General features: G+C 37.1%; 1 protein-coding gene across 1 annotated transcript; it reads left to right on the top strand.

Annotated features, from left to right (window-relative positions):
• Window positions 1-10,825: 10,825 nt before the first annotated feature.
• On the top strand, window positions 10,826-13,373 carry olig4 (oligodendrocyte transcription factor 4). Its single transcript, XM_051917148.1, has one exon. It carries the CDS (start codon window positions 12,330-12,332, stop codon window positions 13,077-13,079), a length of 750 nt encoding a protein of 249 aa, XP_051773108.1. The 5' UTR covers window positions 10,826-12,329; the 3' UTR covers window positions 13,080-13,373.
• Window positions 13,374-19,230: the final 5,857 nt, after the last annotated feature.

The raw sequence follows: 19,230 nt of genomic DNA, 5'->3' as shown, positions 1-19,230 counted from the left end.
CACTTTACTATATATTCACATAGAAAACAACTGATTTTTTATTTAAAGTGTCAGGTGGTGCAACTGTCCGAACAAATAACCAGACTAAGAAAACTGTTTAAATGGTGTCTTGATAATAAATTCTAAATACTATGGCATCATTTTCAGTTTGAAACATTTCATATAACCAAATTTTATAAATATCTGTAGTTTTAAAGCTGTTGAGATAACTGAAAAACCATTTAAATGTCAGGGTGGCACAACTGCAAACATGACTCTTTTATGATGAATTGACAATGTAATAGCAGTAAACATGATAATGCATGAAAATGTTTGTAGATCTCTCTCTAATACTGGTAAAAACTGTTGATTTCAAGTATGGGTAGGTTGGTTCACTTTCCATGTTCAACTAGAGTGTATCATCTGGTTGTACCACCTGACATAAAAACAGTCAAAAAGTGAATTTTAAAACTTTGAAATGTTATTTAACAACTGAAACTTGTTTAAAGGGTTAGTTCACACAAAAATGAAAATTATGTCATTAATTACTCACCCTCATGTCGTTCCACACCCTTAAGACCTTCGTTCATCTTCAGACAAATTAAGATATTTTTGATGAAATCCGATGGCTCAGTGAGGCCTGCATTGACAGCAAAATAATCAACACTTTCAAGGTCCAGAAAGCTACTAAAGACATTGTTAAAACAGTCATGTGACTGCAGTGGTTCAACCTTAATGTTATGAAGAGACGAGAATACTTTTTGTGCGGCAAAAAACAAAATAACGACTTTTCAACAATATCTAGTGATGGGCGATATCAAAACACTGCTTTGAATCTTTACGAATCGAATCAGAGGTTCGGAGAGCCAAAGTCACGTGATTTCAGCAGTTTAGCCGTTTGATAGGAGATCCGAATCACTAATTCGAAACAAAAGATTCGTAAAGCTTCATGAAGCAGTGTTTTGAAATCGCCTATCACTAGTTGAAAAATCGTTATTTCGTCTGTTTGGCGCACAAAAAATATTCTCGTCGCTTCATAATATTAAGGTAGAACCACTGAATTACCACTTAATTTGTGTTCTGAAGATGAACGAAGGTCTTACGGGTGTGTAACGACATGAGGGTGAGGAATTAATGACAGAATTTTCATTTTTGGGTGAACTAACCCTTTAAACACATTGTTCATGACTCAAATATATGCATTACATCAGTTTTAAAAATATTTTTTAAAAACCCGTTTTTTTGATTATATATATACACATGAGCAGTGTTGGGGAAACGCATTACAAGTAACGTGAGTTACGTAATCAGATTACTTTTTATAAGTAACTAGTAAAGTAACGCATTACTTTTAAATTTACAAGAAAATATCAGTTACTTTTTCAAATAAGTAACTCAAGTTACTTTGTTTTCCCATTTATTGGTTGAGTGTACATCAGTTATCACGGTGCATTGTGGGATTAAATGAGTGCACTCAACTAATGTCTACTATGGTTTCAGACACCAAATAGCTGTTAAATAGTGCCCTATTTAAGGGTATGGGGGCGATTTCGGCAATTTCATTTGCTCATTTACTTCTTCTCCTGTGTCCTATTCTTCTGTATTCCAGAATGGCTTGTTTGTTTGAGCTGCGCCCTCTACTGTACAGGCGTGAATTTGCATTTCCTTCATCCTGAGGATTATTCATTTCACTTTTGGTGTAAAAGGGACTTTACATTTATAAAAACAAACAAACAAACAAAAGCAACATTGAATGTTCACATTCCCTCAGTAACAGACACAAAAAGAGCAAGACCAAAAAACCATAAACAGTTATGATTATTTACACAGACCACAGGTTAGTTAAACATTAAGAGTCCTGCAACTTACACATCATTGTCTAGTTAACATCTCACCCTGACATCACCTTAGCACTTCACTTTAACCCATAAACACACACACACACACACACACACACACACACACACACACACTCACAGCTGTCAGGACCCAATGAGACGTTGAGATCTATGGCTGCAGCACACGCCAGAACAACACGTGCAGGAGCTCAATGTAAAGAAAAAATCCTAAAACAGAACAGATTGGACCGAAACACACACACACACACACACACACACACACACACACTCCCCCTCAGTGAGCCTCTGACAGTGATAAACGTGTCGTGTGTGTGAAAGGGACAACAAACAGACAGTGGCTTATTTCCACAGCGTGTGTGTGTGTGTGTGTGTGTGTGTGTGTGTGTGTGAGCGAACACAGGAGGAGCATCCAATTAGAGGCTGGACACACGCGGGGCTGGGGACGCAGGTTTTGTTTTCTTGAAAAAGTGCCATAAAACAACTCTCCTTAATTGGTGCCCTATAAAATTAGCATTTGCAAGAGCGTTAGATTTCCTCTGGCTTTGTGCGAGTTGTTGACCTTATTCACTTTCAGTTATTTCTTTGGTTTTATTGCAAAACAGAGCAAAACTGAGAGGAAACCGGTATGAAGCATCTCTCCCCCGCGGCGTCGGTCGCGCTTCATTCTGACGCTTTGATCATGTGACTGCTGTATTGTGTGACCTACGGAGACATTCATGAGTTCATCATTAGCACTTTAACCAGGTTTTATTTTAGGCTTAATTCAGCCTGTCGTAGGATTTCAGCTGAACAGGAGAGAGGCGAGATCTTACAATGACTTTTAATGAGAAGCTGTAATGACAGATGTCATCAGAGGATCATTAGAGTAAATGTAGAACAATCAAAGTGTCACGACATTTATAGATAGACGTTTGGCATACAGAAAAACTATATAGATAAGCCTTTAAGTTTGAAGATTATACAGGCCATCATTATTTTCATTCATATTCTTCTGAGATTAGGGTATATTGTTCAGGTGACTGTCAATAATGTTCATATTAATAAACCAGATGTCAACAGAAACACCGTCTCTATCTTCATACACCATAATGCTCATGCCTCCTGCTGTTATTCTCAATCATGTTTGTATACTTTGATTTTCATACTATTCTATTATATAACATTTACTGTATTACAGTAAGGTACTATAATATGATGCTTTATAAAAAAAAAAAAATTAAATTAAGGCAATACAACAAATACTATCTTAATATCTAATTACAATTTAAATAATATATCAGTGGGGTTTTGTCATGAAAATAATGTCACAATGAAAACAATTTAATAAAATATGTAAAATTCATATATATATATATTATGCAATATAGTAAAAAGCAAAAAGGTTAACATATATATATATATATCAAATAATAAAAATAAAATGTTTATATATATATATATAATAACAAATTTTGTATTAGATATAGCAAAAAGCAAAAAAGTTAATATATATATATGTGTGTGTGTGTATATATATATATATATAATGTTACTAATATATATTATAATTATATAAAAAATATAAAAATAAAATGTTTTAAAAATATTTAGAATTATGTTGTAAAATGTATTTATTTAAAATAAAAATAAAATTGAATTTATTTAAAGCAAAATATAACGTCTAATTTTTATCATTTAGTTTATCGGGTGAAATATGACCCAGAGATGTTCTTGACAGGTTTCACCACAAAACTATCTTTTACACCATTTATTTACATCTGTTGTCGTCATTTGCCTTTTAACTGGTTACATTTGCTTGTGCTGCTTCACCATGACAACCCCCTCCACACACACACACACACACACACACACATACACACACACACACACACACACACAGGTCCCATCTGTGAGGGGTCTTGTGCCATGTGTCCATTCTGTGGTTGCCGCGGGCTACAGCGCCCATGTGTGCAGTGTGTGTGTGTGTGTGTGTGTGTGTGTGTGTGGACCGTTTGCTCTGTCGTGGACAGTGCCAGGCCTGCTTTCAGTCACTCGTCGTTGACCCAGAGGTCACGGCGCACAAAGAGGCCTGAGTTGGTGGCCACTGTACTGAAGTCTGATCTGAGGTGATTAACGGCGGACAGAAGTGTGTGTGAGCTCTTTCCTGAGGGCATCAGATTAATTAGTGCCACATAATCGAGCGTATTGACTTATATGACTTTAATGAAGTGACACTGAGCTCTGTTCAGACAATGAAGTTTTCCTCTGTGAATTCAGCCTGAAGAAAGTTGATGTTTGTGGCTCATCATCAGGTGTGAGGGTTAATCAGGAGTCTTTCTTCAGGCTCGTTATGAACGATAAATCACGCCGTGTGCCGTAACGCCTCATGTGTCAGAGGAACGAGAGCGCCGCCATCTTGTTTGCTCTACACTACCGGTCACACATCTGGACACTTTCCTGTATTAGTTTCTTATGATCTTTTTTTTTTCTTTTCTTTTCTTTTTTTTTTTTTTTTTGACCTGAAGGCTTCAGCTTACATGCTTGAAATTAGAAATTGTTCCTTAAATAAAATAAAATAAATAAATCTTTTTAAATCATACGTTATTTTATTTTTATAACAATGTTATATTTTTATATTATTACACTGAACTAAAAATGTAATTTATTTTAATACAAACCTTTTTTCTGAGCCATGAAAAAGTAGTAAAATATTTATGCAGGAATTATGTTTTTCTAAAAATTTTTCCCTATTTTTTTTTCTTCATTTCTCACTTGAGTGTGTATGCCGTCTTTTTGGGATTTGATAATGTGGTGTGTCTTTCTCTCTCTCCTTCTGTCGAGTGTGTGTGTGTGTGTGTGTGTGTGTGTGTGTTGGAGGTTAACACAGTCTGCACTCATTGTAAGCATGACCATCTGTGTGTTTCTAGCACTCCCGTGTGTGTGTGTGTGTGTGTGTGTGTGTGTGTGTACTGATCTCTTCATTTGGATTCAAAGCCACTTCATGATGTTTAAACACACACACACACACACACACACACACACACACACACACACACACACACACACACACACACACACACTTTGTAACAGATGATTTGTTAAGCTGCCTTGAGTGTGTGTGTGAACCACAGAAATGTGTGTTTTTGGACATTTAATGATACTTTACAAATAATTGATGTCATAATGATCATTCTAAAGTCTGTTATCACATCATAGGTTCTGCAGAAATGACTCCATCATTCAAAAGTGTGAGGTTGGTAAGATTTTTTAATGTTTTTGAAAAAAACAGTAATATTGTGAAATATTATTACAATTTAAAATAAATGTTTTCTATCTCAGTATATTTTAAAATGTCATTTATTCCTGTGATCAAAGCTGAATTTTCAGCATCATTACTCCAGTCTTCAGCGTCACATGATCCTTCAGAAATCATTCTGATATGATGATTTGCTGGAAACTAAGATACAGTTTTTTCTTTTGGTGAATAGAAAATAAAAAAACAGCTTTTATTTAATATAGGTAATATAAATGTCATATAACATTATAAAAGTCTTTACTGTCACATTTGATCAATTTAATGCATCCTTGCTGAATAAAAGTATTAAATTTTATCAAAAATAAAACGTTACTGACTCCAAACTTTTGAACAGTAGTATATTTGCCAATACAATTTTACAAAAAAGAAGACTGTAAAACCATAATAAGACTGTAAAATAGAAATAAAACAGACACAAATGAGTCAATAGTTGATATATAGTAAACTATATAACTCTAAAACAATGCTGGGTTAAAAACAACACAAGTTGGGTTAAAAATGGACAAACCCAGTGATTGGGTTGTTTTAACCCAGCGGTTGGGTTAAATGTTTGATCAACCTGTTGGGTAGTTTTATTTAACTCAACTATTGTTTAAAAATGACTATATATCTGACTTAAAATGAACCCAAAATATGTTGGAAATTAAAAATCAGACACATTTATTGAGATGATCACATGAGATGTCAGAACACAGAATTATTATATAACAATTAACAGACTTTGGCAAAAGTCATTTCCTCTCTATTTCATCTCAATGTTCAACAGAAACAGATGAGGTTTGAAAGAGAATCTCATCTGTGATTGTTCAGTTTTCAGCAGCGATTCTTGTGTTTCTTCTGATCTCACCAGCGTCTACTTTCTCTTCTTCACCCCCTCTCTTGTTTTCTGCCTCTGGCAATCATTCCCTCTCCTCCTCTCCTCTTCTTTTCTCTCTTTCTCTGTTCTAGTTGTCTGTAATTTATGATGTTGCAGCAGCAGAATGAAGTGAAGCTTTTCTAACAGACGCCTGCTGGCACACTTTACCCCCTCTCTCTCTGTCAGGGAAAGTTATTGGGCTGTTAGTGACGCTCATAAACGGCTCGGGGCCGTTCACACTGGGCTGTCATGATGTAGTTTAGTTAATGTCATTGTTTCAACAGGGTGAAGTTAATAAATCACTAACTCACACACACACACACACACACACACACACACACACACACACACACACACACACACTCTGTTTTGTAAAACTTTTATAAAAAATAGTTTGTATTATATCATACAGGATTCACATTATATATTGCTAAATTGTTATTCATATGCACGCAAGTATAAATGGGTAAATGATGTCAACCAAAAAGTAATGTCAACCAAATAATAAATAAATACATTTATTGTTAAATATTATTTATCAATTAAAAAAACATATATATATATATATATATTAGTGCTGTCAAATTGATTAATCGCATCTAATATAAAAGTTTGTAAATATATAATATGTGTGTGTGTATAGATATATATATACACACACACACACACACACACACACACACATATATTTACAGACTTTTATATTAGATGCAATTAATCACGATTAATCAGTTTAACAGCACTAATATATGAAGATTAAATCAGTGGCATTTTTGGAAATTCTGAAAACTTAAAGTCAAATTATTATGATTTCTGTGAAGTTTTCATTTTCAATTTAAGGTATACTTTTTTCATGAAAAAAAGTGTAAATATTTGTTAACATTTATTTTTTAATGTACTATTTTTAATGTATTTTATTAGTTTAGTTTAGTTTAGTTTTGTAAATATGAACATTAAATCTGTGGTGTTAATAATTTTTCAAAAGAGTTTTGGTAGAGACTTTACAAAATTTGTTAAAACTTTTAAATGACTTGAGATTGTTTTTATTTATTTAAATCTGTTAATAATTCTGAAAACTTCAAGTCACATTATTATGATTATTATGTGAAGTTCTGATTTTCAATTTAAGGTAGACATTTTTCATTAAAAAAGTGTAAATATTTGTTAATAACAATTAATTATTTTTTATTTTTTAATCAGCACACAACTGAACCTGAAACTATTTGCAAATCAGCATACATTTATAACTTTTTTAAAAAGTTTTCTTAATAATAATAAAAAATCATAAAGCCTTCAAATTAGCAAAAATGACCATTAAATTGAACTCAAATCTTAAAGTGTTTCTCATCTTCTTTGTGACAGTAACAGTATCTGTACTGGTGATTAGATGAGACTGAACGCATTACCAACGTCTCTACGTAGCACTGAGGCTGATCTCAGCAGCTTAAGATCTCTGAAACAAGTGTGTGTGTGTGTGTGTGTGTGTGTGTGTGTGATCTCAGCTCTAATCCTCACTGATCTGTTGAGACACACACACACGGCTGTGATAATACTCTCATTTTCTGCTCACCTGAACACTCACAATTCACACACACCATCTCTCACACACACACACACACGGGTCTTTAACAGCAGCTTAGGAAAGTCAAACACTTTAATTCCAAGTTAAAGACACACAGATTAAGCATAAAAGAGGCAGAGGAGTGAAGAGACACTCTTTTATCCATTCACGAGCTCTTTCTCTCTCGTATCTTCTCGCTGTGTGGCCTGTGGATAGAGTAAACACATGAATGAGAATGAAGCTCTTACACACTCTCATGCATTCATGAGCACACACACACACACACACACACACACACACACACACACACACACACACACAGATGGACATTTGAACACATCACCCACTGATGAATGTTTTGAGCTGAAAGATTCATATTCTCAGGAAAATCTTTAATTGGCAGCATACGACTCAAAAGTTGTCCATATGACTGCTTTGTTGCATAAACCATGACAAGATTATCAGATTTAAATTTTGGTTTGTATAATATGATGAAGTGCACAACACATAATGGCCAATTTTATGATATTTTTATGGTGTTTTATGGTCCTTCTTTGGTGTTTGGGTGAGTAAATTATGACTGAATTGTTCAAACTTCCATTCAAGCGTTTGGGGTCAGTAGGATTTTCTCAGTAGGAAGTCTCTCCTGCTCACCAAGATGGCATTTATTAGATCAAAAATACAGTAAAAACTGTGAAATATTATTACAATGTAAATCAGCTGTTTTCTATGTGAATATATAGTAAAGTGTAATTTATTCCTGTGATCAAAGCTCATCATTACTCCAGTCTTCAGTGTCACATGATCCTTCAGAAATCATTCTGATATGATGATTTGATGATCAAGAAACATTTATGATTATTATCAGTGTTTAAACCAGCTTCATAGTTTTGTGGAAACTGTGATACATTTTATTTTTCAGGATTCTTTGATGAATAGAAAGTTCAAAAGAACAGAATTTATTTGAAATGGAAATCTTTTGTAACATTATAAATGTCATTAGTGTCACTTTTGATCGATTTAATTCATCCTTGATGAATAAAAGTATTATATTAATATTGGGTAAAATATTGGTACATTTCATTGGCATAAGTTGGCCTATATTTATAGTTGACATTTTTATTGCTGCTTTATTGTTGAAAATAAATGTCAATTCTAAATAAATCTATTGATATATAGATTGAAGTTGTGCAGGTTATTTTAGAACAGTGACAACAAATAGACTGCAGCGTCTGTTCATCACATCAGGCTCCTGAGTGACGTAGTTTTGTGTAGATACGCTGTGTGTGTGTGTGTGTGTGTGTGTGTGATGGAGATGTTAATGACTCCTCTTAAAGCAGAGCGGTGTCACTGTAATAACTCTCTCTCTCTCCACAGGCTCTTTTCACACTCTATAGAGTCTAATGGAATTCAGCCTGTCTTTAGAGCTTCATGCCTTTAAAACATCCTGTTTTACACACTTCACAGAGAGAGAGAATCTCAGAAAACCTGCCAACAACATGAACAGGTCACCCCCGATATCAACAACTGCTTTTTTTTTTTTCAGATCTTCAAATTTTATTTTTATTTACAAACATTTTTTTAGTATTATTTTTTGGTATAATGTCATTACTGTAATGTGTCTGGACATTTTACTTTTGAGTTTCATGTAATCCCCATTATTCTCAATGATCTTCATTAACTGCAAAAAAATTTAGCAGACACTTTTATCCAAAGTGATTTACAAATGAGGAATACAACTAGCAATTCATCTTAAATTATATTGTAAATATACAAATGAGTACACCTCCTTTGAAAAGTAACATTTTAAACAATATCTCAATGAACACAAAAACATTTTCCAAAATGTTGACTAAGTTTAATATAACATCTGTTTAACTTATAACATGAAAGTAAGGTTAATAATATAACTTAGATTACACATTTTTCAGTTTTACTCAAATTAGGGTGATGCAAAACACAAAAACTACTACCTCTAGTACTTTGTATGGCCTCCATGATTTTTAATGACAGTCTTCTAGGCATGGAATGAACAAGTTTGTGACATTTTGCAACATCTATCTTTTTCCATTCTTCGAGAATGAGCTCTTTTAGAGACTGGATGCTGGATGGAGAGTGATGCTCAACTCGTCTCTTCAGAATTCCCCATAGGTGTTCGATCGGGTTCAGATCAGGAGCCACTGAATCACTTTCACCCTGTTCTTCTTCAGAAATGTGTTTAGGATCATTGTCATGTTGGAAAAGTGTACGACGAGCAAGGGCACGGAGTGATGGTAGCATCTTCTCTTTCAGTACAGAGCAGTACATCTGTGAATTCATGATGCCATCAATGAAACACAGCTCCTGACACCAGCAGCACTCATGCAGCCCCACATAAGGACACTGACACCACCATGTGTCACTGCAGGCACCATGCATTTTTCTTTGTGACGCCATACAGTTTTGAAGCCATCAGTTCCAAAAACATTCATCTTGGTCTCATCACTCCAGAGTATAGAGTCCCAGCAGTCTTCATCTTTGTCAGCATGGGTCCTGGCAAACTCTAGGCGGGCTTTAGGAGAGGCTTCTTTCGTGGACGGCACCCATGCATGCCGTTCCTCTGCAGTGTACGCCGTATTGTGTCACGGGAAATAGTCACCCCAGTTTGGCTTTCTACTTCTTTAGATAACTTGCATGCCGATTTTCTTCTACCCTTCTCATCAGAAGACGCTCCTGTCGAGGTGTTAACTTCCGTGGACGACCTGGACGTCTCTGTGAGATGGTTGCAGTTCCATCTGTTTTACATTTTTGTACACTTTTGCTACAGTATTCTGACTGATAAGTAAAGCTTTGCTGATCTTCTTGTAGCCTTCACCTTTCTGGTGTAAAGAAATGATTTTCTTTCTCAGGTCTTGTGTCATTTCTCTTCCATGAGGTGCCATTGCTGACAGCATGAAATGGGAAGGGGTTTTAACACCCTTTTATAGTCAACTGTCTGCTGGACACCTGTGTAATGAAGAATTAGACTCACCTGTGCTTGAATTCTTGTTAAATTAGACATTTGTAGCCTAAAATTTGGCTTTGCTCCAGAGACTTTCAGTCATTTTTGCATCATCCTAATTTGAGTAAAACTGAAAAATGTGTAATCTGAGTTATATTATTAACCTTACTTTCATGTTATAAGTTAAACTGATGTTATATAAAACTTAGTCTTGTCAACATTTTGGAAATTGTTTTTGTGTTCATTGAGATATTGATTAAAATGTTACTTTTCAAAGGGGGTGTGCTCATTTACACTGAACACTGTATATAAAAAAAACTGTTTTTAAAGAAAAATATAAACAATTTATTCTAAAGTCATAATTTAACTCTTTCCCTGCCAGCATTTTTAAAGTTGCCAGCCGCGCTGATCAGAATTTTTGATCATTTTCACAAAACTTTCATGGCCCCAGAATATTTTGCTGAATGAATATCTAAACATGTAATATATCAATATATATCAAAAGCCTCTGCTTAAAAAAAAAAAATATATATATATATTTTACATATATATTTTTAGCAATGCTTCTGTTGCTTGTTTCTGCTCCTGTGTTTTTGTGTTTTGATCCAGAGATTCTGTATTCTTTCAGAAGATGTATAATAGCGCCCCCTACCGTATAACAGTGAAATCATGGATTGCCGGAAAATTCCATCAATGGTGGGGAAAGAGTTAAAGGCAATATTATGGAAGCTCTTTTCTGCCACAGAATAAAAAAAAAAAAAGATAATTAAGTTAATAACATGTCTTGAACACTGGGGTGGGGGACCATTTAAAAAAATATATATATTCACTTTTATTTGTGTCAAACATTCAAACATATGTCGTCACATTCAGTTATGAATTACATTAATCATATCATACTAATCAAATAATAGCATGTTTTCAATTAAAAAAACGTTGAGTATTTTGCATCTCTGGATTTTACTGTCAGTCGCTGAATATTTCAATCATAAAACAGTCATCAAATATTAAATGTTTAGCTACTCGGCATGTACTCTTTCACTGCTAAAATGAAAGGGAATTCGCACTCGTCTTCTGTGAACTGTAAGCCCCGCCTTCTTTGATTTGATTGGCCAGCTCACTCATTCTGACAGTGACGAGCGTTGTTAGAGGCAGACCAGCTGAAAAATGTAACTTTTAAATGTAAAAATGTAACAATTTGGCCATTTCTAGTTATTGGTGACTTGTCCCCCTCAATGTCTATGCTGGTTACGGCCCTGGATAATTGAGACTTTTTATCTCACACTTCTGATTTTATTTCTCAGACTTTGCAGCTTTATTTTACTCAATTCTGAGAAAAAAAGTCAGAATTGCGAGATGAAAATTCGCAATTACCTTTTTTATTTTTAAGCTTCCATACAATATAACAAATATTCCCATGATGAATAAATACACAGCAACAACTTACATTTCTGTTAATGTCACTTAATTTAGATTGCAGTGTTTTTGCCGTTGTGGTTTAGTGTGTGTGTGTGTGTGTTTTGTGGAGGCGGGGTGTATTCAAAGCCATTGGGTGTGTGGGGGTGAAAGTGTGCCCCTCTGTCATTGGCTCTGGGCCTAATGTCACATTATGCGTCTCATTGTGTCTTTGTGATGCTGAGGAGTATAAATGCAGCCCTCTCAGTGTTCACACACACACACACACACACACACTCCTCCTGCAGACCGACGAACTGAATCCTCAGAGAACGGCAGCACCGGGACACGCCGCGATTTAGCAAGTGGATTGTTCTTAAGAAGTTCGAGGAAGTGATTTCAAGATGGATTCTGATGCAAGTTCCACATGCAGTCGGTCTTCTTCACCTGACCTGGCTGTGGACTCCAGCTTCTTCTCCAACAAGATGTTCCAAGCTTACGGAGAAACGGGGCAGCCCAGGTCTGAGAAAGTTTCTGGACGGCCGCAGAGCTCCGACTCCAGCGCCAAGAGCCGCGCACGGGCGGATCGCCCCAAAGACGACCTGCAAGATCTACGACTCAAAGTGAACAGCCGCGAGCGCAAACGCATGCACGACCTCAACCAGGCTATGGACGGGCTCCGGGAGGTGATGCCCTACGCGCAGGGCCCGTCTGTACGCAAGCTCTCCAAAATCTCCACCCTGCTCCTCGCCAGAAACTACATCCTCATGCTGTCCAGCTCTCTGGAGGAGATGAAGAAGCTGGTAGGTGATGTGTACGGAGCAAGCGCTCAGAGTCACTCAGCTAGACGGGTTTTACCGCCGACTTCGGCTGCTCCGGCCCCCCAGTTGCAGCTGCTCTCGCTTGCCCCATCGCTGCACTCTCTGGTGGGCAGCACCTCGGCTTCGACCCCCACCGTGGCTCAAGCCCCTCACTCTCCACCCTCGGCCGGGTATCTGGGCTTCCCTGCTCCGCACCTTCCCACCCTGCTGAAAGACCCTCTGCATCTCTCCAGCGGATACAGGCATTTCCCCGGCATGCCTTGCCCCTGCTCCCTCTGCCAGCCTCTCCCTGCTTCCACAGCCAGCCTGCACAGCCTCTCCATGGGGAAGTGATTCAGGCGAGGCCCAGGCTCCAGGCTGGAGTAGGCCAAAGTTGAATTACAGACTCAAAAAGAGCTGAAAACATCTGGATGTGTTTCTAGTTGTGTTGTATACATTGTAAATGTCCTGTACAGAATTTGTTTTTTCTAACAAGCTGCTGCTATTTTTGTACTGAAGAATGTTTTGTAATGTCATAGCTGTCTGAATGCGTTTTTTAATACTCACTGTATGAACACTGTATAGGCTTGGATGTTCTTTGTAGCAAAATGGAGATTGAAAACGTATAGTTTTGTTTCTTAAATTAAACATCTATTATTATAATGAAAATATCTCTCCTGATTTCTTCTGTCTTCATTTGGTCAATCAAATTATTATTATTTTTTTTAGAGAAGTTCACCTATAAGAGATGTTTTTATGTGCATTCAAGCTCAAATCTGATTAGATTAAGCAACATTTACAGATCTTATTGATTGAAAGTCAACACAATCATAGCAAATTGTATTTTTTAAAAATAGAAGATTATAAAATATTGATTTCTATAATATTTTATCTCCCAACATCTCATATATATATATATATATAAAGAAATTAATACTTTTATTCAGCAAGGATCCATTAAATTGATCAAAAGTGACTAAAAAATGCATCACGGTTTCCACAAAAATATTAAGCATTAATGTTTCCAACATTGATAATAATCATAAATGTTTCTTGAGCAGCAAATCATCATATTAGAATGATTTCTGAAGGATCATGTGACACTGAAGACTGGAGTAGTATATATATATATATATATATGTATCATATATAGATGGATAAATCTAATGCTAATATTTTCTCTACTTTAAAAAATAACTTAGAGATTTTTAGCCCTAGTCATAATTTTATTTATTTATTTATTTATTATGTTGAAGTTCAATGAAGATCAAATTTGTCCCAAAGTTAAACAATTTCAAAATTTTATTTTTTAAAAATATGCTAATAAATCCAGGCTGTAATTGCAAATTATAATAAACAGACTTAATTAAATAACTAAAATAGTTAAATAATTGTCTTGCCTGACCAAATAAGATTAAACAACGTTTTTAATTGAAGGAATTGTAGGAAATTATTAAATAATTCAAGAACAATTACTAAATATAAATGAAAAGTATCATTCCTCCCATATTAATGTAACTAAAGCTAATATAAACAGACTAATGAGGTACTAAAATCCTGTAAAATAACAAACGGCAGCTGCTCATCTGTTCTGAGATCATGTGTCACTGTTTATGTGTGTCAGTGTGTTTTGTGATATATATGAATATAAAATTAGTCCATATGCTTTCATCCAGCACCATTACCGCAATATTGCCTGCACCATGTTTATGTTTTTAGCATATGCTAACAAACACAGGCATCATTTCAGACCGCTGCCTTCGGACTGAACCATCTGTACCGAGACTAGTTAATGTATGAAAAAGAACGACAGCCAGACCGCTCGGAGCCCGGGGCCTACTCTCAGCCATCAATCAGAGAGAGAGAGACGCAAGCTGTCGCCAGGTTGGCGCGTCAGCATTGTGCAGCACACGCAGGGGACGGCCAGCGCTTCTTTTCATGTTAGTGCAGGAAGATTTGTCACTGTCCAATAAAGCTGTGATCATATTCAGCCCGTCCTCACTGGGAGTCGTTTTCATGAGAGGCTCTGACAGCTGTGCACACCATCGTTTGTTAGCGGGACAGATCATAGACGTTTGACTCGTCAGACTTTCTGATATGACCAATAGCTGGAGGTGAAGGTGTGAAATAATGAGCACGACGGCATCAGAAATGAATCAGGACACTTAAAGTGACAAAATGCCTTTGATATTAATAATGTGGGTACTGAATTCCACTGCTTAATTTACAATTGATCCAATTGAAATAGTTGACTTGATTTTTTTTATTTGGTGAAAAGTTTGGGGTCAGTAAGATTTTATATGTATATATATAAAGAAATTAATACTTTTATTCAGCAAGGATCCATTAAATTGATCAAAAGTGACTAAAAAATGCATCACGGTTTCCACAAAAATATTAAGCATTAATGTTTCCAACATTGATAATAATCATAAATGTTTCTTGAGCAGCAAATCATCATATTAGAATGATTTCTGAAGGATCATGTGACACTGAAGATAGGAGTAGTCTATCTTTCTAAAATTCTAGCCTTTAAAACTACTGAACTAAAATGTAAAACTATTTCAAACTTAAAGCCGTTAAAACTACTTCAAAGATTCTGGCTAGGCTTTCTCAAGCCAACATCAACGTTTGTTTACAAACTTTTCAGTGTAGTTTTAAATTGTGATAATATTTCACAATATTACCATTTTAATAATTTTACTGTATTTTAATCAAATTAATGCAGCCTAATGCAGGATCTGTGTAACACAGAAACTACCCAAACGCTGGGTTGTTACGTCTGACCCAGGATCAGGGTAACACAAAAACTACGCTAACGCTGGGTTGTTACGTCTGACCCAGGATCAGGGTAACACAAAAACTACCCTAACGCCGGGTTGTAACGTCTGACCCAGGATCAGAGTAACACAAAAACTACCCTAACGCCGGGTTGTTACGTCTGACCCAGGATCAGGGTAACACAAAAACTACCCTAACGCCGGGTTGTAACGTCTGACCCAGGATCAGAGTAACACAAAAACTACCCTAACGCCGGGTTGTAACGTCTGACCCAGGATCAGAGTAACACAAAAACTACCCTAACGCCGGGTTGTTACGTCTGACCCAGGATCAGGGTAACACAAAAACTACGCTAACGCTGGGTTGTTACGTCTGACCCAGGATCAGGGTAACACAAAAACTAACCTAACGCCGGGTTGTTACGTCTGACCCTTGATCAGGGTAACACAAAAACTACCCTAACGCCGGGTTGTTATGTCTGACCCAGGATCAGGGTAACACAAAAACTACCCAAACGCTGGGTTGTTACGTCTGACCCATGATCATATTTTAGACTTTAGAGCGAGCTTTAAAGCCAAAATATTTCATTAACATGTGCAGTAATATTTAAATGCATGAAGTCTTAAGTTACTTTTGAAACATTTTTATGTTCATTATTGTGCAATGCCGTGCTTTACAGACTTTCATTTTAATACAGATGGTGCTGATCGACAAGAACTTTTGTCGAACCCGGAGTGTTACTTTAAAGAGATGTCCTTTGATTATATCAATTATATCATTTATACAAAATGTTAACTTTTTTTAATTTTTTTATCCTAATCAAAGCAATCCGTCACTAAAGGAGTGGATTTTAGGCTCTTTGCTGCCTACAGTAAAATCACACAGCATTGAGTGTCTTGTTTGCTCTAACGCACCATGGCACAACAGTTTTCAGATATTATATTACTGACACTGAAGCATATATCAGTGGACAACATGCAAACTCCTGCAATCCGATGTGCTTTTGAACTTGAAATCTTAATTTGTGCAAAATCCCTTTCTACACACATGCACACAGTTTGAGACTGTATTTCTCAAGAGCTAAATCAAGCGTGAAAAATACACATTTCTCCTCACAGGAATCCCGGGCCGACGACTGAAAGATCAGAGGAGAGATGAAGAGATGTGTCTCCTCTCCTCCTCTGCTCTCCTCCCTCTCTCTCTCACCCTAAATAGAGGAAGACAATAGCACTCGCTCCGAGCACAAAGAGAGGGCGCGGGGGGCGGCCCGTAACACAGCCCCCTCCTTTTGTGTTTTTTTCTCGAAGCGGTCACCGGCCCGGTCGGCCTGCAGAGGGCCCTGACACTCCAACAGCAACACAAAGGCGCTTAGCTCCTTATTTATGGGCCCATTGACAGCGCTAAAGAGCTCCTGTCAGGGGCCTGCTCACAGTCAGCTGGTGAACGTCCCAGCGGGGGGAGGCAGCTGCCGTCCTGCCCAGAGAAGAAGCTCCCTCAGCGGGTCCCCGTGTCCCTGCGGCCCCCCTGAGTCGGGGCCCCCCCTCCAGGTCCCAGGCACAGGTGGGTATGGGAAGCTGAACACATTGTGGGGATTATTGGGAGCTGTGGCCCGGCCTGCTGCACGGGGATAATTAGACACATTGACTTGTGCAAAGCTGGTGTTTCCTGATTGGGGACAGATGGTGATGGTCCACAGAGAGAGAACAGCAGGGGATGTATCTGTATGTGAACGCTTGTTAGGGAAAGGTGCAGATATGAACATATGAACATATTTCTAATACATATATACACTCTAAAAAATGCTGGGTTAAAAAAACACCAACCAGCGATTACGTTGTTTTAACCCAGCGATTGGGTCGATTTAACCCTGCAAATTAGTTGTTTTAACCCAGCGATTGGGTTGTTTTAACCCTGCGATTAGGTTGTTTTAACCTTGCGAATGAGTTGTTTTAACCCAGCGATTGGGTTATTTTAACCCTGCAAATGAGTTGTTTTAACCCAGTGAACGAGTTGTTTTAACCCAGCGACTGGGTTGTTTTAACCCTGCGAATGGGTTGTTTTAACCCAGCGATTGGGTTGTTTTAACCCTGCGAATGGGCTGTTTTAACCCAGCGATTGGGTTGTTTTAACCCTGCGAATGGGCTGTTTTAACCCAGTGATTGGGTTGTTTTAACCCTGCGAATGGGCTGTTTTAACCCAGCGATTGGGTTGTTTTAACCCTGCGAATGGGCTGTTTTAACCCAGCGATTGGGTTGTTTTAACCCAGCGATTGGGTTGTTTTAACCCAGCGATTGGGTTGTTTTAACCCTGCGAATGGGCTGTTTTAACCCAGTGATTGGGTTGTTTTAACCCTGCGAATGGGCTGTTTTAACCCAGCGATTGGGTTGTTTTAACCCTGCGAATGGGCTGTTTTAACCCAGTGATTGGGTTGTTTTAACCCAGCGATTGGGTTGTTTTAACCCTGCGAATGGGCTGTTTTAACCCAGCGATTGGGTTGTTTTAACCCTGCGAATGGGCTGTTTTAACCCAGCGATTGGGTTGTTTTAACCCTGCGAATGGGCTGTTTTAACCCAGCGATTGGGTTGTTTTAACCCTGCAAATGAGTTGTTTTAACCCAGAGATTGGGTTAAATGTTTGTCCAACCTGCAGGGTAGTTTTATTTAACTCAACTATTCTATAAAAATTACTGTATTGTTGCTTGAAATGAACCCAAAGTATGTATATAAATAAGTTTAATAAATTAACATTTATTAATAAGTTGAATGAATAATAATTAAACAATAAACATTTATTAAATTGCTTGGTAATTATTAGTAACTAGTAATTGTGTCTGATTTTTAATTTCCAACCTATTTTGTGATTTATTTAGTGAATCTTCTGCATCTGTTCTGAATGTGACACACAGTAGCGGTTCCATCTGATCAATACGTGAGAACACCTTCTGTGGCCCCAAGATTTAGACTGACAGAGTTAATCAGGGAACCAAAGGTCCCAATTAGTGGGATTGTGGAGCATTTGGGGCACATATTGTGGAACACACGCACATATTGCTCAGGGACGCTTCAATTAAGAGAGAGGCAGGGCTGACCCCGTGACATCCTGTTAAACCTCACTTCCTGTCACTCGCTCAGAGCTCGTGACAGGCAGAACACAGCTGGGACGGCTCCGGGGCCTCAGGTGTAGTTAAACACTCCCATCAGCGCTCAATCCATATGGGCTGTTCTGAATTCTAATGAGGTGATAAACTCCTCGTGTCAATTCCATTATGAGCAAATTCATTTCTTGATTATGTGGAACAGAGTGACGAGACAAACTCTGTCCCATGAGACTTCACACCACTTATGATTGTGTGTGAGTTTAGGAGCTAAGAGCTAATTGTATATATATATATATAACTGTCTTCACTATAAAAGTCAGATATAATATTGTATACATTTTTAAAATAGTGCTAAATACATCGATTTTATTTATTTATTTAAAAACATATTAGTCTTTTGTAGTGTGTGATTGCTGCTCTTGACGGCCCCTGCAGGCCTTCAGTGTAATGACAGGCGTTTTCGCGTTTCATCACAAATCTTGATCCTTTGCGGTTGCCTTACTCCGCAGTGTTATTTAAAAATATTTTAACAAACTATATTCAAACACATTTCACTTTTTGACGCAATATGCCGGTTTATATCACTCTTAAAATGATTAGTAAATAATCCTCACTATGTTTAATGCG

The sequence above is a fragment of the Ctenopharyngodon idella genome, chromosome 13 (assembly GCF_019924925.1).
Source record: "Ctenopharyngodon idella isolate HZGC_01 chromosome 13, HZGC01, whole genome shotgun sequence".
NCBI lineage: Eukaryota > Metazoa > Chordata > Actinopteri > Cypriniformes > Xenocyprididae > Ctenopharyngodon > Ctenopharyngodon idella.
This window is presented reverse-complemented; position numbering and strand designations above follow the sequence as displayed.